We start from the raw sequence: 26,145 nt of genomic DNA on the forward strand, positions 1-26,145 counted from the left end.
TATCTATCACAGAAAAGTAGATTTAACTATACATTAACAATAAAGTAGACATGTTAAAAGATTATGTTTATGTACAATTCCAATTCCTATAACGAAGCGATTTTTACCGTGCAATGTAGAACAGACGCATCCACCTTAAATTAGTTTAAACATTTGCTAAAGGTTTAGCGCTTGTTTAAAAATATTATTCAGTTTTGTTTTTATACAGCTGACGTTATTGCAATTCGTTACATCTTACTTATATACGTTGGTCTCTTGGGGACTTTAGGTAATTGCAATAGCGTCAAGAAAATTCTATGTATCCCTCAGAATATAAGTGTAAACACGTAGTTTTAAAGAAACCGATTTATACATTATCCGCGGGGACAATTGAATACGTTCCTCCCTGCGGAAATGGCGATAAGATTTATATTGTTTATTATACTTGATTCTTCTCTTCATTTACTTGAAGTCGCTAAGTAAAAAATAAAATAAAATCACTAAAGTTCAAGTGTCCGGTGATTTTTGAGCAATCAGTTTATGTATCCATTAATTCAATTTCAATTCGTTCCAATCTGTTCTCCTTCAACATTCCCCCGTAAATAAAATTATTGCAATGGATCACTTTAGTTCGCGTCACACACGCAGCTCTTCCATGGGGATGTTCTGTTTGCTGTTAAGCTGTGTGTTCTTTTTGGTTAAAGTACCAGTGTTGATCAATTGTATGCTGTGCGTGGACAGCAGCGGCTGATTCTCCGGCATGGGGTTGGACGTAAGGGTGTTAACATTGGCTTTACACAGTTTTGGCGGAGGCGGTGGACGCGGCAGTGTTGCGTTATTCTGTGGTATGTCGGCGAATTCCGGAGGCGGCAGCTGATGATGCGAATGGTGATGGCCCAGGATCGTCGCGGGATCACTCTTAACGCCTATGATGCTGGACTCTAGATCTCCGCAGATGTTGTTCGGCATCTGACCATTTTCATTGCGCTTCTTTGCCTGTCCATGTCCGTTCTCGTTCATCCTAGTCTTGTCGCGTTGGTAATACACACCGGCGAAGATGAGAACGTTGAGGATCAACAGCGAACATCCTATTGCTATCGTCACGCTCAATGCCGTTGAATAGGCTGCGAAACCATCTTCGACGGGGTGGGTAGTTGTACTGGCTCCGCCGAGTTCTTCAACTCGCTCTGTAGAATCAATAGTCGGAGTTACAGCTGACGAATTTAGGGATATCTGCGTGGATTTCTGGTCCGGAGGTTCGATTGTTGTAAGTTTTCTGGGATTCAGCGACGGCAGCTTTGGCTGTGGTTCGTCGTCCGGAAGTTCGTGATGTGATCGCGGCACATCATCTCCGCCTGGTTTGTGTAGATCAGGAACTAAGTTTAACCAGAACGACAGTCGATGTGCTCGGTAGTGATTCTTCAACTTTGGTTTTGTATCTAAAACAAAAATCACAAAATATTATTAATTCCATCGAAACATGAGAAACCTGTAATAACATTAACACAATTTTTTTTTAATTTGATAATAAACCAATAAATCTGCAAATTCAAATATATTTCTTATAAATTATTTACTATAACCTTTCTCTTCGATTGAAATTTACAAGATGAAAAAAAAAACAGCCAGGTGTAGCATTTTGATTGCATTTGCAATTTAGAATATCCTTCGCGTATTCAATATCCTTAAGTGCTAGTTTTCTGATGGTTCGGGGCTTCGGGAAATCCATCGCACCATTTAAAACCCATTCGAAAACGTTACTTATATAAATTCGCTTGTCAGTTCGATTTCCTGTAGAGATTATTCCCTATAGCAAACGCAAGATACTACTTGAATAGAGACAACTTGAATAATTGATGCGTGGTTTCATGCAGACTGCACAACATATATGACAAAACCTATAATCATCCGTCAATTTTCATATTGATTTATGATGTACAGTTTATAAAGAAAATATTATAGTATAGAAGAAAAAAACAGTGTAGACTGTTTGTGTTTCAACTGTTATTATAGAAATCATTTAAAAGAAATTGTTATATGATACAAAGATAGTCTTACCTAAATTTAAATATTTCTTGTGGACGGCTTCATAAGCAGTCCATTCAATATTCTTGAAGCGATTCCTTTCTTGTCTAGCGCCGTGAGCAATATCGGCTTCCTGCGGTTCGTTAGGATTCCTTAAAGATGGATTTCATAATTAGTGGAATTTATGGAAACTGGGTCTGCGAGTACGTACCCAGTCCTAGCGAAATTACTCCAATAAATCATGGTGGTTTCTGCAAGTAACATCTCCGACTTCGTGTAGTTCCGCCCGAAGTGCGTGAGGCCCCCGACCAAGGGGGCCCCGAAGACGTACGGCAATTCCTCACCGTGTATACATCCTTGTCTCTGTAGAAATAGACAATAGTGAAGTTTGAATTGCACTCTTAATATAGTGATTACATAAGTTTTACCTAATCCTATTTAAAATTTATTAAAAGGCAAACACTCTTACAACTTGTATTCATATATTATTAGCTTCTGATTTAACATATTAAATTTGTAATTCACACTAACAATTTATTATATTAATTGAAGATCAATAATTATATATTATGTAACAAATAATGAATTATATTACTGTAATAATATTGACAATACTGTATCAAGTCAACCTCTTTTCAATTGGAATATGTCAACAGTAATAAAAACAAATATTTGTTGGTACTCATTCATTATTTAACGGAAGTCTCGTTATGTTGCGCTGAAAATATACTTATAAATATACTTTTTCATAATTAAAGAGAGAAATCGATAACTGCGAACTTGAAGCTGTAATTAAAAGTAAATAGAAAGTGTGGCTTTCGAATGGACGTAATTGAACCGGTAAATAAAGTTCAGGATTTTAAAATTCAGGTACACTGTAATACCAGTGACTCCGTGGCTCGTTTACTAGGTATGCGGACTTTCCTGGCATTAAATATAGATACGCATGGATAACCTTGTTTTCCACGACTCTGCAGAGCAATTTGTAAACATATTTGTTTTGTGCGCAGTGTATTGCTGTTTTATAGCATCTTTTTTTTTTTCTAAAATATATGTTTTTTTATTGCAAGAAATCGTTAAATTTACTGCTGCATTCACACAGTTTTGTCAGTGAATCATATCCATACGGGGTTTGTTTGGGGCCCACTAGACTTTTGGGTCCCACGGGACATCTTGGGGCCTACGAAAATTAGTTGAATTACAATTCAAGAATGTACATTAATTCTAAAGTTAATTTTCCAAGATGCTGACATTCGAGATCCCGTTGTCATCTAATTAACATGTACCTAGGGCCCACGACAACCCTTATGCATTATCAAATACATTATTATATCAAAAAAACTTGTAGTCTCTTATCTTAGAGGAAAACTAGAACTATACACTTTATAGAAGATGAATTCAGTTGACCACAATTAAATTATCTTTCTGATACAATAATTTTACTAGATTGGAAAATGTATCTTCTTTTTAGTAGACATTGTATTGACTTTCAAAACTATTGGATAAATAGATTATATTATTTAATTATCCTGCATATTTTTCTAGTTTTCATGTCGGTATGATTATCAATTCGATCATGAAAAATATTTAGAAGAAACTTTAAAATCTTAAAATATTCCAACTTTTATCACATCAATTAATAACAATATTAACATGTGTATGTAAAACATAAGAAGTTATAAATAATTACAGTTATTTTTGCAATCATAACGAATTTGGAGTTATTTTTTAATAGAATTATAATAATTCTAATTGGTAGTTGATAATTATATAATAACAATAACTTTGCAATGATTTTTTTGTATATAATCCAATTGGAATAACTATATATTTAATTACAGTTGTTTGTTACTCGTGATTCAATGATAACTAAGCAACAGCATGTTCAATTACTTTAGAAACTAATTCCGTGCGAACAAGTAGTGTAATCAGGTGGCGGTGACACCTTTAATTAGTCTATAGTCATTGGAGTAGACATAGACCGTGGATTTGGTCGTTATTAAATTAGCCATTGGTGTATTAACGGCGGCACCAGAACTTTAAGTTGATTAATTGGCACGAGAACGTATCCACTAATTAGGGTTAAGACCATGTGAAATCAAATTTCCATGGGCGAGATAAATATGGAATACCTAGAGGCGCATAAAGACTTTCCGTCCCGACTTTCCATTTATATTAACAAGTTTGGAGGGGGCGCAAAACTCAAACGGTTCCCGTGATATATTAATATTGGAAATTTAGTGTGCGGCGCGAAATTGCATTACCCAACCACCCACACATACATTACATGCACATACGTGCAGAAATTTATGCATTCCACCAAAAAGTTTTATCTCTTTATTGTGTGTATATATACTTAGCCATACACACCAGTACTACTACCTTTCGCATATAACGTGTCACGAAGAATTATCTTTGGGTAACTTTAGTGAAACTTCTCCGGAAAGCAAACTGTATAGTTTGTTACTTGGGTCTTACCCTATCTGCTGTATTTTGCGTCCGCATCTTCTTTCACTTGCTTTTGTTTCTACAGGCTTTATTTATTTATGTTTTTTTTGTAAAAGAACTGATGTGCACCAATAAAGCTCAGGATATTCTAGACAGGTTGCAAAAGGAAGCTGCTCTTCTCTTAGATATCTTTCAGTTGCATTTTTTACGGGACTCCACTCTACATCGATTTCCGTCTGTCGCCGTGTCCCAATACACTTTTTATCTTATTTAATTCTCTTCCTTCATGCTTCAAATACCTCAAAGTTTTCATGTCGATAGCGAAACAACGCTCCGACTTGGCTTTGATCAAAAAAAGATTCAAATTAGCATTCTTCAACCTATTTTACACCTCCAACTATATGTAAAATATTTCGTGAAACAGTTGTCGATTAACATATAAATTTTAACTAATAAATAAGAAAAAATAAATAATTTAATGTTATAAATTTAAGAAAAATTTGACGTGGAAAGAAAATCTGCAAACCGGCAAAAATACGTAGAAGAACACTGATTTTCATATGCTTTAAGATATTATTCAATGTCTCAATCTAAAAGACGTTATATAATTAATGAACGTACAAATTACACTTAAGAAAATATTGTATCTGCGAGAATATATTTGTCTTTCTTTAAATATAAATTATCTACAATTTAATTATATAATATATAAATAAACGTAATGTGGGCGCATGCCACTAAATGAATAAGTTCATGAATTTAGTATACTTCATTTATATAAAAAAAAAAGTTTCAATTGTTGTTCAGGTTGTGTACATTACCAGCGGTAAACCTGTTACCTCAAGTTATACACAGCATTGTTGTATGTTGAATAGTGCGTTAAACTTGAGACGTGGTTACAAACTTATATCGTCACGCTTTTGGGTAGTTAGTTGTTTAGAAATGTGTTTGATTACAGTGTTCCAATTACGAAATTTACTACATGGTTTCTATGAATTTCATCACTTATTGATCATCATTATTATACACAACATAAGTACATTATATAATTGAAATCAAACATCTTTGGAATCAAAATAAATATATTTATATGTATTCAAAATAATTAATATTTGTTCATAGCTTTGATATTCAAACTAATGAACTTGTATTTCCTTTTACTAGGAGTCGGCAAATCGTCAAACTCTTCAATATTTTCTTGATTTTTTACACTCTATTACGTAATTATATTATAGGACAAGCTACTCTTAATAATGTTATTCGTTGCATTCTTACAATTTTCGTGTTTTCTTTTAATTAAATCTGATTTATTGTCGAATGATGTTAAAAATCAATATAAATTTCATTGTGTTTCATTTATATTTAATGATATAAGTTTTTAAAATTAGTAAAATAAATGATTAAAATATATATTTTATGTATGAAATAAAATATTCTGTATTTCATAAAATACATTATTTAATAATGTTATGTTATATAAATGCATACATAAAATTGTTTCATTTATAAATATGTAGTTTTAAGATTATTTTAGAAGCGTTATTCTGTGGAGAAGAGAAGATTTCGTATGTAAGTAGAAAATGCTATGTTTGAGGTGAAATGACAGAATGAAACAAGGATGTGTAATTTGAGAATGGTAAAGGAAGATGTGGAGTCGAAATGCTCGGGAGAGCGAGAATGAAATATACGGTATGAATAATTTAAGCCTGGCCCAGGAAATGGAGTCGCTTACAGGAAAAAGGCAGCAGGACGAAGCGCCGCACCGCATCGCGTTCGTTCGTTCATTCATTCTTTGCCTATGGACCACGACAGGAATTATACGGATTATCTCACGGCTGCACCCGCGATACTCCAACCTCTCTCTATCAAGTAAGTTTCAAACATTTACATAAGACCTGAAACGTAGCGCATTCTAATTCATTCTTCGTCCTTTATTTCGTTTCGTTTTACTTTTGGTTTGCGAAGGTGTTTGATCATTTCGATTCCGATTCCGATCAGGGTAAGTGGGTTGAAGCGATGCAATTTGGGATAGATGTGCTCTTAAAAGGTCCTGCATTCGCATCGATTGGCCGACTCCTCTTCATTTCGTCTGGCCTCCGGCCAAGTCCACATTTAAAGCGCTCGTTTTGAGAAAATACCATCTACCATTGCGATTTCATTGTGCTATTTCGTGGACGACACCCACATCGCAAAAGACTCATTATCTGTTTATTACACCTTTCTTTCATATTTACACAAGCCAATCACAATTGCATAATATAGCAATAAAAATTATGCGAAAAATCACAATTTTTACATTTTGCGACTGTGGATGAATCATGAATCAATTATTGGACATTTTAGTCTGGAATCTATTGTATTTTTATAATTGGCAAGTTAATGACCATAATTTTAGTTTTTCCTAATAATCATTTTTTAAATATTATTATTAATAATGAATAATTCTTATTAACTACTTGGAAAATGGAAAAACAATAAAATATAAATCAAAATAACATAATATTAAAAAGATAGATTTGGTCTTGGCAAATCTTATAATTTTTTGACCATAAGTTTAGTTTTTCCTAATATTCAATTTTTAAATATTATTATTAATAATGAATAATTCTTATTAACTGCTTGGAAAATGGAAAAACAATAAAATATAAATCAAAATAATATAATATTAAAAAGATAGATTTGGTCTTGGCAAATCTTACAATTTTTTGCGTTATCTTAATACACAAGAGTGAATTAACAAGTTCAAGATACATGGAATTTCATGAATAGGAACGTAGATTGATATGTTTGGAGCCACTTCGAATCCTTATATTTACATATTTAATAAATTGCGGCCTCCGGTGCTGCCTGCGGTGGTGCATCTGCTAAATTCTACAGAAACTGAATTCGTGGTCGGAATTCGTAAAAGCGACCCGGAATTATTATTTACGAGGCCGCCGAGGAACACGGATTATCGTAACTCAACAGTTTCACATTAATTTCATGCCGGAACTGCTTGCATCTTCTTGCTAAACTAATTCACCCCACACATGCAGAAAATTTCATACCAATTTCCCCAAATACATTATCAAAGAACAAGATCAGAAATCTTGAACATACTCTGTAAGCAATAATTTTCAAAAAAAAAAGTTACAGTTTCTGTCACATTATTTAATTCTTATGGGACAGTTTAAAAACCTGAAATATTTATATTATTTTTGTATTTATGCAATATCATTTATAGTTAGGTTTATATTTGATATTCGTATAGGAAATCCACGCTGTAGGTGAGGCGTTATCAGTTTATTACCTATCATTAAAACAATAGAGTTTTACAGAAAAATAATAATTGCATCGATAGTGTATACTAAACTAATTTATAGCATTGGCAGATATGAAGTCGAGTACTTATATTGCATCAGTCGTGTTTAATATAAAGCTATATAAATCAAAATTTATTTATTGGTGACGCTCATCGTTATTTCTGTTTTCATCTAGATAATAATTATTTCTGTGAGTTGTGCTCATATTTAAAGGAACATTCATTATTCTATGATATAATCATAGAATAATGAATTTTCTCATGAATGAACACATTTTGAAGACATTCTAATAATTTATTTTCAAAAATTCTTTTTAAAATTGAAATAAAACATTAATGTTGATTTTAATTTCTAAACTAATTATTAAAGTGGACTGTACATTTACGTTGTTGTATTTTTCTTCTCTTTTTTTTGTGTCAACGAAATGTTGTTTCGTCAAAGTTGAAATATTATATATCTACATTGTGGTAATATTAGTTCGTGAATTGTCATAGTTTTGTAAAAGTTTTCATGCCAGAAAATATGGGCCATCATCCTTAAAAACCACTACACAATACACCGAGCTGTAAACTTTTAGTGTGTATACGTGTTTTCATGCTATTTTCATGATATGCGACAAACTACACAAAGCCGATAATGTTTTAATATATTTTAGCTGGCTTATCCTTATTATTTATGAGATTTTAGAATATAATACTTTTTTTCAGTTTATAAATTTCAATTTTTACTGGATGTAATCTGATGTAGTTAAGTTTTATAGTTTAAGAACTTTAGGAAATTATTGAAAAAATTGGATAAAGTTGAAAGCTTTATCCAATTTTTTTTTTATGCTGTAATTGGTTGGAAGTAAAGTTATCAAAAGAAATACACTTTAAACTTTATATCAGATGCAATACCATAGATCCATAACTATATTTACATTATTACATTTTCCTAAGAAATGGCACTAATATCGGTAATTATAATCCAGAGATAGCATAGATTAATTGCAAAGAGGATTAAATCAAACAGAACAGAAAGTCTCTACTATTAGAGATTCCATTCCTCATAATAATTTTAAATACGAAATAATCATAACTATAATACATAACATAACAGCTCATAAAAATGTGAAGAAATTGCATATTGGAAAATAATATTTACATACTGTATATAACTACTAGTTATTAAGTATGCTTGAAACAGTAAAAGCTTTTTTTTTTATTATATACCAACAATTAGTTTCGGATGTTCCAAAATGTGCGAAAGCGCCAGTCGCCGGATAAAAAGGTTTGAATCTAATTAGAGAGCAGGCATGAACTGGCGGGAGCTGCAGATATGACGAAGTTAATCTGATGCACCCCCGTGCATGTAAAGTATTAATTAACGATTTAAACTTTTTGAGCGTAATCCTCGTGTTAAACCAAGTAACGCCTTTCATGAATTTAACATGTGAGCAACGGGCAAATTTTAAACTAGATAAACACTAATTATCATTATTTATGGGTAATTAAGTTCCACCATCAGCGGCGGCACCAACCACCACCACCACCACGCATAGGCGTATATCCAGGAATTGGTTCTGGAGGGGCTGGGAGGCGGACGAGAAGGCGTTCCATCCTCCCTCACGAGAAGTTCCACTCATTAAAAACCACTTTATTATTCCCTTACGTAAGTAAGGACTCCTTCCCGTCAGTTTTTAACTGTTAAAAATAGCGCAGTCAACAATTATTTAACGGACGAATTGATTTATGTCGAGCTGTAAATTTTGATGTTCGCTGTTTATTTTCGTTGTTATTAAAAGCATTTCGTTTGGTTTATAACAATAATAATAAAAACGTTCGTTAGATTTAAAATATAAATTACTGTTCGATGCGTTCAATTAATCTCTCCACCTCGTGCATTTTATGACAAATATTTATTGCGGACCGAAACATTCTGGACAATAAAATTTGCTTTGGAGTCTCAGTTTCGAGTCTAGTAAATTCAATAGAATAAACTGTCGAACGTAAACCAGCTACTTTAATATACGGAACGTGAAATTTAAATTAAATTTTCCACGCGATACGCGCGTCCTTCTTTATCCTGGAATTGGGTCGTCGCAGTTTTGAAGTGAAATCATTCAGGTTCCATTCCTTACCTGTGGATAATCCCCGAATTTCGTTTGGTAATCGAAAACGTAGAGGAAGGAATTCCTGTGCTCCGCTGAATGAAGATCTGCGGTGTGGACGACGGGGGCGACGTACTGGGCATCGGAGAGCGCCTCCAGCGTTTCATCCCTTATATTTATGGGATGCTGGACTGGTCGTTCCCAATCCGTGTATTCATTGACTATCGTTGCGAGGATTTCCGATAAGTGATAGCTGTAAGTGTTTCTGACAAACGTCCTCAATATCTTTGACCTCCGATCCGCTTCGATGCCGTACTGAACGTCCTCGCCGTTAAATGCAAAATACGCCTCCGCTTTTACAACGCCCAGCATTAAATCATAACGAGACAATTTCGAAACCACGGATTTCCGTAGCAAAACATTATTTAGTATATTGATTGCGTTCTGAGGCTCGGCTTTGATTGGTCGGTTCGAGTCGAAATCACCAAAGTGCGGATTATCGCCTGAAAACAATAAAAGAATTATCACATTTTTTTATATGTTATATAAATTGAAATATTTATATAAATATAGTAGAAATACAGGGTTGAAATAATAAACCATGTATTAATATTTTTTTCCCGGGAAACTTTTCTTAATCTTGACTTTAAATCATTATTGATTATAAAGTCGACATGATATCAATAGAATCAGAATGTATGTTACATAATTTGAAATATTAACAGAAATATAGTAGTAATACAGAGTTGAAATATTAGGTAAATAACCCTTTGTGTATATGTATTGATTAGTTAGTTCTTCTCGGGAGACAAATCCCGGGAAATTAGCAGCTTTTCTTAATCCCGTCTTTAAATCCAGGGATAAGATGTAGATACGAATCGTTATTGATTAGAAAGCCACATCGACATCTGGTAAATAGTCGCACAAAAACGTAATGATTCAAACAAAAATAAGACGTATAAACTGAAATAATAATTATGTGTGTGCTTTTGTCTCTTTTTGTTTTTCTCTCAATGATAATAATAATTAAATTTCTTCATTTTATGGACATTCAAAACGGAAGTCGGATTGAAAGTTATCTAAATACATTATGTATTAATACGTTATTATATGTTGAGAAAATATTAGTGCTTTTTAAATGTATGATTTATACCTGATGGTTCTCCGGTATCTATAACAACTCCATCAACACTTGGTCCAAAGGCGAACGCGAATTCTGGAGCTATGATCGGTGTGGACATCAAAACATCCAGCTGCTTCTCTCGAAGACATTTCAAGAGGTGTATATGTGGTAATTCTGGAGAGCAATTGGCATGGATGGCGACTTGAGCCGCGTACCTCGATGGTTCCTGGACTAAAGCCCACGGAGAAAGTGCAGATCCTGACATGAGAACTGCTCGATGAAATAAGACACCTATAGAAATAGAAAAAAAAATAAATATGAGTTAGGGCAATCTCGAATTTGCAATTTATATCTAATGTATGTAAACGCGCGAAGGCAAATTGTTATTGCGGATCTTAAGAAGAAGAGCTTTCGGAGAGAGAAAAAAAGCGATGGAAAGGAGGAAGTGTAGGAACGAGGGGAAGAATAACGAAATAGACCATTCGGTGCAGAATCTCGCTGTCGGAGCGAGTTTCTTAAAGTGGTATGTAGATATTTCACGATAGTCCTCCACTCTACGGATTTTCGCGGAGCGTTGGCGAAAAAAGGGCCTCCGATGCACACGCGGTGTGGGTTAAAAAGGGAGGTCTCCGTTCGTCCCTCTTCGCCTCGCCTCACCCCGCATCGAACGTTTATATGCAGAGAAAACTTTCGAACAGCAAGGGCTTGCATGTTCTATGCAAATTAAATGCAACAGAGCGTGTGAATATTCAAATCCTGGAGCGGCGTTCGGCCGCTGCATAAGCTTAATATCAATACACCCGGTATTGTTTCGCGATAAACATTTACCAACAGTATTATGGAAGAAAAAAGTGTTGCACTCTAAACTGATTCCCATAAAAAAAAAATCTACCGCTTTAGGTAGTCTTCATTTTACAACGAACAAAACCACCTATAAATATTAATATTTTTGAATAAAAAAATATATTTTCTAATTCTATATTTATATTTGTTCTTAAGATTTAAATTGGATGAAAGCATTCTGAAGAGAACAAGTCAATTTTTACATATTGATATATGGACAAGATATTTTATCAGTAAAAGATATATTTATTAATTATTGATTAATTGAATTTGATAAAGAATTTTAAGTCTTTAAAATCTTAAACATTTTTATAATTTTACATTTTCATCTCAAATCGATTAGTTATTTCTTATAATCGAATATTCAAAGTTGCTTTAAATTTTAAACATTTACAAAATTATAATGGGATATAATGACACATCTCTTTAATTCATGCTGTGTGAAAGGTGTCTAGAAAATAGAGAGAACATTCCGTTTCATATGAAGTATGCTAATGAAAGTGAATAAAATAAATCTGTGTCACATTTGCGTCCATCATATATATTCATGTTGAAGTAATTTAGGTACTTTTTAACCATATCACCAACTCTATGCACGCATATGGATATTATAAATGATGCATGCATCCAGAGATGAAGCGAGGAATTTAAAATTCATACTTTGTTTAGCCGTTTATTTAGATAATGTATTCAGTCCGGCAATTTGGCATTCTCACTTTTAATTTTTTTTTATTTGCGTGCAATTTTTTTTCACATTTCACTAAATTATTCATCTTCTTGAAATTTCATCTGCAATAAACCTTTTTTTCCACTTTTTATTAGTTAATTCAATATTATTTATAATGGAATGAATATAATGGACAAGAAATTTGTCTATTTTAGTATAATGTGCAAAAATCTTTAAATTATCTTAATTGTATTAATTATTTAGTCTAATTATTCATCCTAAATTTTACAAATTATAGAAATATTTGGTTAATTTATTTTAGTGCCAACTATTTTTTTTGAGTATTAATAAGTAATTTATCGTGTATAGTTTCTATTATATACGCAACTCATATAAGACAATTAATTAACAAAAATTGTTTATATAATATGCTAGAATTTTATCTCCAAGAAGCAAAATTTGGCAAAGTACTTGAAATGTAGTGTACGTATAGCCAGATTAGTGATATTGTTTCATAAACAGTTGGAATCAAGTAAGTATTGATTAATATAGTATATCAACAGTTAATTACTCGTGTCATGTAGCGCAACTCTAACAGCACAAGTACTTAATGTTGAGTATAATTTAGATCATTGCGCAACACACGTCGCAAGTACAGATTTACACACATTGGTAAATACATCATGGGTCAACGAACTTTTTTTTACTTATTACCCCAAAATATATTCTTTAAAGTTAACATTACCCCATTATGTCTCCCATTGAATTCAATTTTTTCATGAATACATAGTTGATTACAGAGGGGTGACATGAATATATACAATTTTAATTACTAAAGTCATCATTACCCACAAGAATACACATTTACCCCATTTGCTCTTTGTACAAATTCTAATGTTAGTATGGTACAAGTATATGTAATTGAAATAAATGTTAGTGCAAGTGAAAGTCATTTCAAGGAATTAGTGAGTGGATCTTCAAAGATTTTGTTAGATCGATCAATGGACTTCCGGCCAATAAGTCAATTACAGGCACACAGAAAGCCAGTTGGCAAGGCGTCAAGACGCCCAGTTAGTTGATAAATGGAGGGCAGATAGCGTCCCTACTTTGCCTTTGAATATTACATATATAACCGAAGAGGTATGTCCACCGGACATATCCTCCAACTGTATTTACAGCATACCTACAGACGTGCGTATGATTTACGAGCACATTAAACACACTCGACGTTAAGAGAGGTTCCGACACCTCGCACTTTCTAAGTCGCAAGGATAATCGAAAATTTGCTGAAACGGAACCCCAAGCTTCGTGTTAGTTCAAAGTGTTTCCATTATTAGTTCCATTCGGTAGGCGACACGTACAATACTTTGATAAAAATATTTATATCTAGGTATAAATAGCGAAACAAACAGTACTGATCGTAACATTACAACTAATACTTTTCCTGAATTGGTTATATATCATTACAAAATTCGATAAGAAATTGGAATGTTCAAAATACTAGTAAAATAAAATGCTTGTAGATAAGAAGTTTTCAGAAATCGCTATTGATTGAGTCCAGTTGATAATTGAGAGGTGGTCTAAGCTACAGGAAATAGTTACCTTCAGGCACTGCGCTCGAAGTGAGGAGGAAATTGACGCAGGCTGCGCCGGTTCCATGTCCAACAACGGTGACGTTCGTGGGGTCTCCTCCGAAGACTGCAATATTCTCCTGAATCCAGTGTAGGGCTGCAATCTGATCCATGAGCCCATAATTCGCTGGGGATTTCAGATACGGATCCGTGTTGGCATTGAGGAAACCTGAAAATCGAAATACTCAATAGAAAAATCCAGAAGAAATTTCCTTCAAATCAACACGAAAGAGAGCACATTTTCTTATTTTATCTCTATTCGTGGTCTGTTTGTCAAATCTTATATGGGCTACTTTCTTTGACAATATTATATTGTTAAAATATATTAAAAATATTATAATGTAATAGAAAATAATACTATTATCAATTTAATTAGGATTGCTATAAAAAGGGGTGTCTTATGATCCGAGAAGTATGTTACTTTATATACCAACAATTTGTGAGTTTTCACATAGTATACACCAGCGTTTCTCCACACGCAGCATAAATTTTTTGACGTATGATCGCAGCTGCTATTTTGCATAAGTTGAGAAACGCTAATATATTGATATACAGCTGTCATTTCGCATAAGTTGAGAAGCGGTATTATATTGACGTATTGACGTAAGGTGACAGCTGTCATTTCGCATAAGTTGAGAAACGCTTATATATTGACGTATTGACGTAAGGTGACAGCTGTCATTTCGCATAAGTTGAGAAACGCTAATATATTGACGTAAGGTGACAGCTGTCATTTCGCATAAGATGAGAAAGTATGAAGGTTTATAATTAATGAATCGGAGGTGGATAAGATTCGTTAAATTGAAGTGTCGCAGAGAGAGAGATTTTATTTTGCAAAACAAACATCAAAGTTAAGCTTTACTTAGACACACCTCCGGCAGTTTCCTGCATTTTCCCAGCTATTGTTGGCTTCACTCAGCAGTCAAAGAGAATCACAGTCTATTGTAGGCAGATCTTTAGATAAACAAGCAGTGCATAAATGCGTTATTTGCTTTAGGTTTTAACCATTTGAAGGGTAACCGCAGATGAGGAATTTCGCCAGAATTGTTCATTTCCTGCATCGTATCGGTCTTTGTACATTATGTAACATTCTCAAAACATTGGTCACATTGTAATACGTAAAATTATTTACAATTAACATTGCGATTTGTTAATTTATTTTCGGAAAGTTTGAGATTGTTAGAGTAGGAAAGGTTTTGATGATGATGATTAAATGATCATTTGGTGCAAATTGGAGTAATTGAAAATTGGATTTTTTTTTTGTTCAATTGGATTTTTCCTTTTAATTATTGGTTAAGCTCACGCAAAAGTCCCATCTAATTTTATCCCTTGAAGTAAGTCATGAATACGGTTTAATTGTAATAGTGGGGGATTTGGGTCGCGCCGTTTGTATAAGAGATGAATCGCGAATTAGTTCTAGGAATGGGGGAAAATCCCGCCGTTAATCCGAGCGATTCAATTGGGTCACAACTCACCAAGTAGTGGAATAAATCAACAAGAGTTGGAAAACAAAACCGCAATCTCTTCTGATAATACCGCCAACGGAATTAATTGTCCGCCAGGTTAACATATTTGTACAAATCAGCTGTGCGGGTTAAACGCCACGATAAATAGACAATAATTTCAGTTAACCCGATTTCGTCGGATCATCTAATACTAGAAAAATATTATAGTTGGACAGAAAGACCTAAAGTCAATAGCATTTTGATATTTTTCTATTATTTTTGTTTTATAAATTAAATTAAAACTTGACTAATTCAGGACACAAATGTAGACTTGATTATATAAAGAGAAATCAAAGGTATTGAATTGAAATTTAATTTTAAAACCGCACTATAGTGAATCCGTATTTATCGAAGCCTAATTAGAGATATTACTGTTTTCTATAAGTTAATAATAAAATGAATAAACTGTTAACTTTTGATGCATTATATAATGAAATGAAGATAAGTGATTTTTAAATTTAAAAAAAACTCAATAGTTGTTTTTTCTTTCATCTTTCAAAACTATTAATTATGGTAAACCTCTAAAGTTTTAACTACGCAAAAAAATGTGAACGTAAAAAAGTAAAGAAAGAAAAACACATACAACAGTCTGCGTTCATTTCTTACTTTCGTAAGTGAAGGACGACTGGCAAATGAAAATCCTTTAAATCAGTTTGTCGGGACGGCGGTGAATAGTTCGGTGGAGTTCAATTTGGGCCAAAACTTAATTCCGAAAGGGCCGAAACTTGCCAGAAAAACTTCCCAAATTAAATTCCTCGCCAGTGAGTTCCCTCCATACTTGCTTGCTTGCTGCGCTTTTTGCCCATCGCCTTTCCACATCAATACCATTCCAATAAATTGAAATCATTACATTTTTATGATATTACACAAATTTCGTCTTTTAATGTTATTTATCATCATCATCATCAATATTCAATATTTATGATAATTTGATTAATCATCAGTAATTAAATGTATAAAAAAATATTTACTAAAACTAATCATTTTTTTAATAATATTATATAATATTATTTGAATTTCTTAATAAGTTGCTCTTATCAGTTCTGCGTTAAATCATATAATCAAAATATATGTTGATTATAACATTTAATGCGAAAATAGTGTAAATAAAGGTTGCAAGTACAAAATATTCAAATCAAATCTTCACTTGAAAGATTTTGAAGTTCGACTACATTTTCATTATTAATGTAAATTTTTACGGTTTATTGTTATAAATATGTTCTTAATTTTCATAAATTTGCTGATATTCACTGCAACATTTCGTTAAATTTTGTCGAAATGCGCTACGTTATATATTCAATTTTCATAAAGTTCGAAATTACAATCATAACTGTCTTCATTTCAAATCCTTGTGTACAAAACTGTTTGCTACATACCATCATGCGTCGTTGATTGTTTGCAGCGAATTCGATTGGAATTGCTGAAGTATTTCAATGTTGGAGTTGCTCGTTGAACCCCATAACAGTATACCGCAGTAGACCACACTAGTTTTGCAAGGATATACACAAAGTTTCAAGTCCATTATGTAAGTACCAAATGTAATTCAATAATGTTTATCTGTTCATTATCCATATAAATTATGAGTTTCAATGATTAGTTTTGAAGAAACTTTAACACTTTGTCGTAATTATAAGTACCGGTACATTTATGTCACTATTTATATAGAGACGTGAAACAGAACTAAATACTTGTTGGTATTTTAATGTTATACAAAAATGATTTGTTTTGGAATTGGTTACACCAAGTGAGTATAAACCTACATTAAAAGTAATAGTTTTGTCACTTCTGTATAGGTTATTTTTTTATGTTCTAACGAAAAAAAAATTATATTGTAAAATTGATCCGTTTTTGTAGTCTAAATCACTATAATGAAGTTATTACATTTAAGCTTAGATTTAAGATTTAAGATTCTTAGATTTAAGATTTAAGATTTAAGATTTAAGCTTAGAATTTCCTGACTTTACCAAAAAAGCACCACATATCTTTTTCATTGACAATCTTGCTGAAATTTAATAAAAATTGATAGACAACTTAATTGTAAAGTGTCTTAAAAGAAATCCAAGGATTTTTTTTACATTTTATCTATGTTCATTCATTCAAAAGATGAAATCGTGACTCTCATTAGATTATCCACTTAAATTGTGTTTTCACTGATTATTTTGCTATAAATGATTGAAAAGAAATATAATCTTTCGTGAGCTGACGAAGTTTGAAGGCCATTGCTTTAAATTCATTGAAAAGATGAAATCGCGCCTCTCACCGAATTCATTAATCAAAGCTTAATGCAGTAATCTTATGGCGTTTGTACTTATAAATGAATAATTATTGTAAAGTCGGATGAAATTTTGGGGATGTATCAACCCTCGAGATTAAAGACAACAGCAGCAAACGTTGAGCTGCGGTTTATCGCGGCGGTGTAATGTTTAAATTGCACGAGGCGACCGGAATTTTAATGAAATGTGTATTTATTATACGGCATTTTGTCGTCTTGATTTAAAACGGGGACGTTTCTGTACTAATTTAAGCGGGCAGGCAGATTTATTCCCCTGGAAGCATGTGTTTTAGATTAAGCAATTTTTAGACTCCTCTCTCTCTCTTTCTCACTCACTACCTACCGACCTCCTTCCCACCCTATTGCAATAAGGGACTTAATATATCCAGGATGGCGGGACAATTTCATAGAGTGCGCGCTGCATATTCCATTCCGACGTATGCAATAACATTTAACAGTCCTTTTAGCATTGTTATAAATAACGGTGTTATGTGCCCTCTGTATATCTCTAGTATTATATTCGTTTTTTTTTTGGCATACGCAGGATAAATATAAATTTATATTTCAAAGCATAACTTTCTATTTTGTTTAATAACGAAAAATAATTTATGGACATCATAAATGTCCTATATCTACCAGGATACACTATCTATAACATTTATGTGAAATGTTTATGACATGTGTAAAAAAAAAGTTGCACAGTTTGAATACAAACCGCACGTAAAACCAATATATGCTTGTGTTTTTATTGTAATCCTTCGAAATCATACATATGCAAATTTATTATTCCTAAATTTTATTATTATACAATTATAAGAATTACATAAAAATACTGCTGCTCTCATATATTTACTAACAATATTTACAACAAATCATCACTTCAATCGAAAACGGTCAGGTTCTAGCGTTACAAACCTAGATGCTAAATTATAACAAAAAAGATAATGCTATCAATTTGGTGGGATTACAAAAGGTGTGTATATTTTGAGCTGTATCCAAGGAACAAACGATCAATTCAGACAACTAATTAAACTGGGTCAACTAGAAAAATGGTCGGAATTGGCAAACCAAAACAATGTAAATTCTTACATATCTTTGTTAACTAGTGGACAATTACTGAAGCTTGGTTGAAAGGTGATGCCGCATCTCTCATATAACCCTGACCTTGTACCATCAGTTTACAATTTGTTTCAAAGTTTTCAAAACTCTTTTAATGATAAAAATTTCACTAATTATGATGACTTGAACGCACTTCGTTCAGTTTCTTGCTGATAAAAACCATAAGTTTAATGAGTTCGGAATCATGAAGTTGTTAGAAAGATCATCGAATAAAATGGAAAATATATAATTGATTAAAGTTCATTATTTCTATACAAATAAAGAGTTTTATTTCACACTAAAAAACGGAAACGTTACGTTTTATCAACTGAATAATATGTAAATATAAAATTAAATAATGAGATATTTTTCAAATTTATAGTTATAGCATATCAATGCTTCATTGATAAATAATAGTGATTTTTTTCAATTCATAGTACACCTTTATTCGTAATTCTTTGAAAACGTATAATAGATTTCAATAGAAATTTCTGTAACAAATGCGCGAACAATGCAATTATAATATATATGTATAAGAGAACAAAATGTGCCAGTGTCTCAACAAACGATTCGGGAAACAGAATCCTTTGATGTATCTCTTCCTCTTTCCCCATCGCATTTCCATATTGATTTTCCTTTCCGCTCTCAAACACTATGGAGGTGTACAACAATAATGTCATCCTCATTCTCATCGTCTGCCATGTACATGGAATAAAATTACGAACTCCAATGTATAAAAAATAAATAAATTTAAAAAGCAAGCTTGGAAATATTAGTTTCTTAAACGAAAATGTAAAATATATAAATGGACTGAAAACATAAAATGTCTACTATAGTGAATCCATACTATACAAGATTTGATAATTTATTGGTTCTTTGGAATAAACTTTGCAATTTTAGTTATAAGAGTTTCAATTTTCTTCAAAAAGTGGCTTGTTCAAAAATTTACTCTAATTGTGGAATATAATTAAATAATTGTTTACTGAATGAGCAGTATCAATGATTAACCATGTTTCGTTAAAAAATAAAACAAATTATTTTCAGGTTTTAATTTCATATAAATTTAAAAAGTACGCTTTTGAATAAAAAAAAAACAATATAAATGAGTGCTCTTAACAATATAAAATGCGTATAAATAAACTGAATATTTTGTTTTATGTAATATGTAAAATTGATGTTATTCCCATTTGAAATTACAATTAATTATATAGTTTATAGAAGTGCAGTTGCGCTAAGCTATAATTATTCAACAATTATAATTATCATTGTAAAACGCAATTGAGTTCAATTAATTAATTAATTAACTAACTGTATTATTAAACAAGGTAATTATAACAAACACAATTTAAATGTGAGCGAATCGCAGTGTGCATGCGAATGACGTAATTATATTTGAAAAGGCCGTTGTGTTATTCGAGTTTCTTAAAATTTATAAGGCGCATTACGTGTGCAGAATAATTAGCGATCATTCCAAGATTCTCCCTCTTATACACTTTTTTTTATACTTCTTTCATTCGTGCGGCGGTTCTTTCTTCTTTTTGTGTGTTTGGAACTGCATTGTGTGCGAAAACCCTTAAGTTCAGCAGGAATGTGTGAGGGTGTTCTTTGTGGGCGAGAGGTGTCGAAATTCCCATAAAACATAATTGAAAGCTCGTCGAAAGACGTATTTATCTTGTCGAACGTTTTCAACGATAATGATGCCGCAAATGGTTCCCCGTGCGCTCGATAACGCGAAGGGCCCCAAGAATTAACAAATAAATGGGCCGAGGAACAAAAAAAAAACACACACACGTTGAACTGAAACGTATTGCGAATGTGTATATGTGTATATATATAATAGAAGAAATATCTGGGGGTATTTTTTAACAACAAGAAAGTTTGTGTTATACTGCGAGGAGCATTCGGTGGCAACTTATGATGATGTTCTTTCGCCATTATAAACTTGGAAATTGCTACCAGACTTTGCTGCAAACTCTGTATCCTAAGTTAGACGATGATCCGTCACCGAGATGGACGTACGGTCGTCCTTTGATCGGGCCCAGATTCCCTCGTCTGCATCAGAAGTTAATACTCGAAGCAACTCCGTTTATGAGTTAGCACAGTTCTAGCTACTAGCAATAACTTGTCTACCGTGACAACATAATATTTCACACATTGCAATAAACTACTAAAAACAAGTTACTGCATTTACATATCTCTAATAATGGAGTTTCGAAACAAAGTTTTGCGATACTCGTACACAGACGTTATTCTTCATATAAAACAAGGGCTGTTCTTAAACTATACGATCGTGGAAAGTTCGGAGTAAATACTTTAGAAAGATATTGTAATTACCGATACGGGGGAACGCACAAACTCGTTTTACGTTTACGGGCCAATATTGAATTATCTTAAGTGAAGAAACTGCATTCTGGTGTAATAACTGTAATGGAACAGGCGATTCTTTCTTGAAATATCATCGAATGTTTAAACTGTTACTGCTAATGACTATATTCTCAATGGACGTTACGTCGATATTTTATTATACCTATCGCACAATTTTTTTGTTAATAAGGAGAGGAGAGCATCTGGTAAATGGAATATTCTTTATATCTTTTATTCGATATTACGTAATCGATTTTATAATTTAATAAACATATTGAGAGCTATAAAACTCATGGCTTATTTCAACTCTATTTTGATGAAATTGGATACGTGATAAAATTAATAACTTATTTATTGCTAATAAATTTGAATTAATAATAATATCATAAATAATAGCAGAAAAGAAAATTGGATTATACTTAGTTTTTAATAAATCAATCTTTTTAAGAGATTATGCTATTATTCAAGGCTCTTATCATTAATAGGATCCGTCGTGGCCCACAAATAATTTACATTTTAAATATGTGGTAAAACCAGAGTAGACATTTCTATATGATTTCATTAGTTAAAAAAATGGTGAAATTAATACGAAAACTGTTCTTCTGTGAGGTAATTCTTTACTTTAGGTTATCTTAAAGATAGAGGGTACATCAAAAAACCATTGAGGACCTCAAACATTACCGAAATTTCTAATGAATTATGTCAATATATTATGGAAAATTTCATCAAAAAGGCAGGGGCAGTCATTTTTCAAATGTTTTATATCACACATTACTTCAATGTCTCTACTTTATAATAAAGCAAAAATATTATCAATTATCAAATCGAAAATGTGTTTTATTAAAAAAATATAATATGAACTGTTTTGGGACAACCTTTATTTTTACTTCTAATTGAATGGGATATTAGAATTATAATTATGTAGTATACTATATACATTTTTAATATAAGAGTAACTTTAATGGGTTATTAATCAGTTTAATGTATAAAACTATCATATAGTCTTTTACACAGAAAATAATTTGTAACAAGATTTGATAATTGTTTAATTTGATAATTTATAAGTATAACTACGTCAAAAGAGAAAAAGAGAGAATAGACTTACCTAAGATGCCTAGACGGTAATTGATAGTAACAACGACTACACCTCCATAGCTGGCCAAGACGCTACCATCATAAGGATTCCCCGAATTCCATTCGTAGCTCTCGCCGTGGATGAACACGATTACAGGATATTTAGGTGACGAGTTGCCCTCTCGCGTCCCTGCTGAAAGCAAGAAAAAAACAAGTACACTTAGTTTGTGAGAACATTAAATTGGTCGATCCATCCTCGTGGCGCGAAGATTGCACCGATCTTAGTGGTGCCGACGGGTGAAAATTAATTCGAGCAACGCAGCCGGGAATGAGTTGTTGGTTTATACGGAATTAGGGTTACAAAGGGATCAATCAACGTGCCCAATAACGAGAAGGATTCCGGTATGCACGGTTGCAAACCGCCAAAAACACATTAACATCTCCGAAAGGAAACTGTTTAATTGATGTCTATACTCTCCAAGATTAATTGCAGTTAACTGAAGCCCTAAATGACTTAGTTCTAATTTGTTATCTTCTCACAAAGTCTTCATTCAAGAAAACTTTTAAAAAATATTGTATAATAACACACAATTTCTTTCTACATAAATTATTCTAACATTGTATAAAAGAGTTAATGGAATATTTTCCGCAATGCAATCGTTCTCGAGGTTCCCTTTGTTTTCTACTCTTTTCTGCCTAATGCATCAATGTTGGCAGACCCTGGGTGTGTATACCAGACGACAAAAGATCACGACTACACCCTGTGCTCCATCATGGTTTGTTGCTTTGAAGGCTGCGAACGCATGGAAACAGATTGAAAATTTGCACATACATACAGGCCCTCACATATACGCGTATTGTCTTGTGTATCCACGATGATTGAAAAGCGTCGACTTAATGAGACCTGTCTGAAGTCTAGACGCTATACAACAAATTTGAGAGCTTTGCTCAGGTGTGAGCTTTAAGTTTTGTATTTTTTTGTTTTGTTATTTTCTGTCGCTTCGCCCACATTTTCCTCCATACATCCGATACTCCAATTCCGTCTCTCTCTTTCAACCTATCACCGCATTCAATGTAACAGCTATAAATGGACCACTAATTTGATTTCAATAGAAATCGTGAGACTTGATTATACGGTAGACCAAATTAGATTAAATGCCGTTGGATTGAATATTGGATGTCGGGTGTCTGATACAATTAAAAATATAGCCCAATATATATATGATATATGAATATACTACGTACAATAGGATCAGTTTTCTGTGTCCTTTTTCCGTGATGTCTCATTATAATTTTAGTCCTTCCTGTAGCGTCTCACAAACGGCTATGGTTAAAAGCCTTTCCAAAATCGGATTACCGAAGCTTACGACGGAAAGGAATAGAATAATTATGAGATTTATACGGCTTCTAAGAGCGTTTAATTCTTCGTCTTTTTAGTCTGTCGTAATTTAAAGCTTTATTTTTTTTTGTTGCTAAAATTTAAAAGTTAAATTTAATTAAAATAATCTGATTGATATAATATAATACAAATTAATTAATTATAATTACAATTTATGCATATTGAAATCATTCAATCATTATTAACGAGAATAAAGGAAATTTATAATGAGTTTTCCTATTGTTTGAAATGAGAACTTTTATACTAAATTCAATTACAGAGCAATATTTTGATTATTTATTTTCTTCATAAAAATTGTATTAAATCCTATATTTGGATTATTTATTTTGATTATTTATTTTCTTCATAATAGTACAGCTATTGGCAGAACCCGTACTATGCGAGTATTGCAGTATTTATTATTATTGTGAGTGTGTTATTGATTTTGTAGATGCAGCGGTTACTGTATTCCATGCAATGGGTTTTAAAAGAGCTGCGGGCATTGTGAAATATGGATTTTATTTATTAATGAACGGTTTTAGTTGATGGCTTCAAGTTGAAGGAAGGTAAGCAGACAATATTGCGGAAGTGCTGCTGCCTACTGCGTGCACATATTTTGCGCCGAGCGTTGCGGCGTTAAAAATTTATCGGAGAATTGAAAAAGATAATCTCTGGAGAAATATCCTGAGGATGCAGACCAACGTGAAGTGGTTTTGTATGTGTGTTCGCTGCGAGCATACAAAACGGTCGAAGCGAACTACAAGATACGAGCTTACGTACGAAAATATTCATCATAACCCGCCAACCAGCGAATAAATTATTTAAACGCCTATGACCGTATTGATTTACGTTCCAACCAAAATCCATATCGAACGACTACCACCATTACATTTACATAATGCCAGATGGAAGATACATAATTAACAAGGATCATGACATGCGATAGGTTGAAGATCGAAAAAGAAAGTTGACAAATGGAAAGTACTGGGTAATCCTCTAATAATTTGTTTACAAGATGTAATCCATCAACGGTGCGAATCCGGATCCATCGTGTAAACAATCGGCGTGCGAATCAACTACGTCCAATCAGTCGGACACGACGTCATCAATTCCCGTGTGGATAAAAAGGATAAAATTATTCCCCCAGTTCGGTGCTTCTGGTCCTGAGATTGATTGATTGAAATATTTCATTTGGAATCTCTCTTATGTTCCTTGTTTCTACACATCTTATCGACATTAACTGATCTAGCTCTAAGTTTTTCTCACATGTTTTTGTTTGTTTCTTGTCAAGTAATGACTGTGATTCCGAAATCTTTCAATCATATGTGTTATTATTATTAGGTATTCATTTAGAAAATCGTTTCTACTAAGTACTATTCCATTTGTCAAAGACAATACATATTACTATAACTTATTTTGATCCAAATTATTATATGATTTCAAATGAATCCAATATCTTAACTTAATATGGCTGTATCCTAAATTACCGAAATTTTCTTTTTACGTAATAAACAGTTTTTATATTTTATGTAATAAACAGTTTAACTGGTTATTTTGAATGGACAAATTCTTATTATAATATTTTATTTATTGTACTTAATTGATATACAAACAAATTTTGATAATTTCAAATAACAACTTTTTTTCTTGTTCATTTGTATTAAAATACAAAGTAAAAAGATATTTCCTGTAATCATCAAAAATATGTATAAAAATGTGCTTACTTCAAAAAATATATCGATAGTAAATATATAAAATATTAAGTTTTATTTCATTTAAATTTATATAACATTTACAACAATAAATTAATATGAATTATTTTAATTTATCATCTTAAATGTTTATTATATAAAATTATTATATATTTTGGCAAAAACACCTAAAAAGTCCATTGCTATGATTCATGTTTAAAATTTAAACTCACACTTTAAAATGTTGAATTATTTGCATTATTTTATAATTGAAGCAACAATAATCATTATTATTTGTTCATTTATTAATATTTATTGGTACTAAATTGAGATAAAGTACTTCTGCCTACCTATTAATATGTTATTACCGCATTTTTCGGATTATAAGACGCACCTTTTTACATAGACAAATGAACTCAAATTTTGGTCCGAAAGTAACATTGAAATATTTTTTTCAATAAATCGTCTCTAAATTTGATAATAAAACAAAAACGACTTTCATATAACCTAAGGTATAAAGTAAATGTGATCAATTATGTAAAATAATAATTTGGAAACAGAGCAGCAGAAAGACATTTTGATCCACCACCAACAAAGAAAATGGTTCGAGAATGGAGACAACAAGAGGAATAATTAAAACTGCTAAGTAAAGAAAA

The 26,145-nt window shown here is 32.3% G+C and overlaps 1 protein-coding gene across 1 annotated transcript in view; it reads right to left on the reverse strand.

The window, feature by feature from the left end:
- Window positions 1–35: 35 nt before the first annotated feature.
- Window positions 36–26,145, reverse strand: part of LOC108561379 (neuroligin-1-like) — a 31,515-nt gene continuing 5,405 nt past the window's right edge. The window contains exons 2-8 of the mRNA XM_017919281.1: window positions 22,452–22,613; window positions 14,079–14,276; window positions 10,997–11,257; window positions 9,874–10,346; window positions 2,216–2,367; window positions 2,038–2,156; window positions 36–1,418 (exon numbers count right to left, since the gene is read on the reverse strand). Coding sequence (XP_017774770.1) covers window positions 616–1,418; window positions 2,038–2,156; window positions 2,216–2,367; window positions 9,874–10,346; window positions 10,997–11,257; window positions 14,079–14,276; window positions 22,452–22,613 — 2,168 coding nt within the window. The 3' untranslated portion in view covers window positions 36–615. The remainder of the gene's footprint in view (window positions 1,419–2,037; window positions 2,157–2,215; window positions 2,368–9,873; window positions 10,347–10,996; window positions 11,258–14,078; window positions 14,277–22,451; window positions 22,614–26,145) is intronic.

Source organism: Nicrophorus vespilloides, unplaced genomic scaffold (genome assembly GCF_001412225.1).
Source record: "Nicrophorus vespilloides isolate i.1.1-1 unplaced genomic scaffold, Nicve_v1.0, whole genome shotgun sequence".
Classification (NCBI taxonomy): domain Eukaryota; kingdom Metazoa; phylum Arthropoda; class Insecta; order Coleoptera; family Silphidae; genus Nicrophorus; species Nicrophorus vespilloides.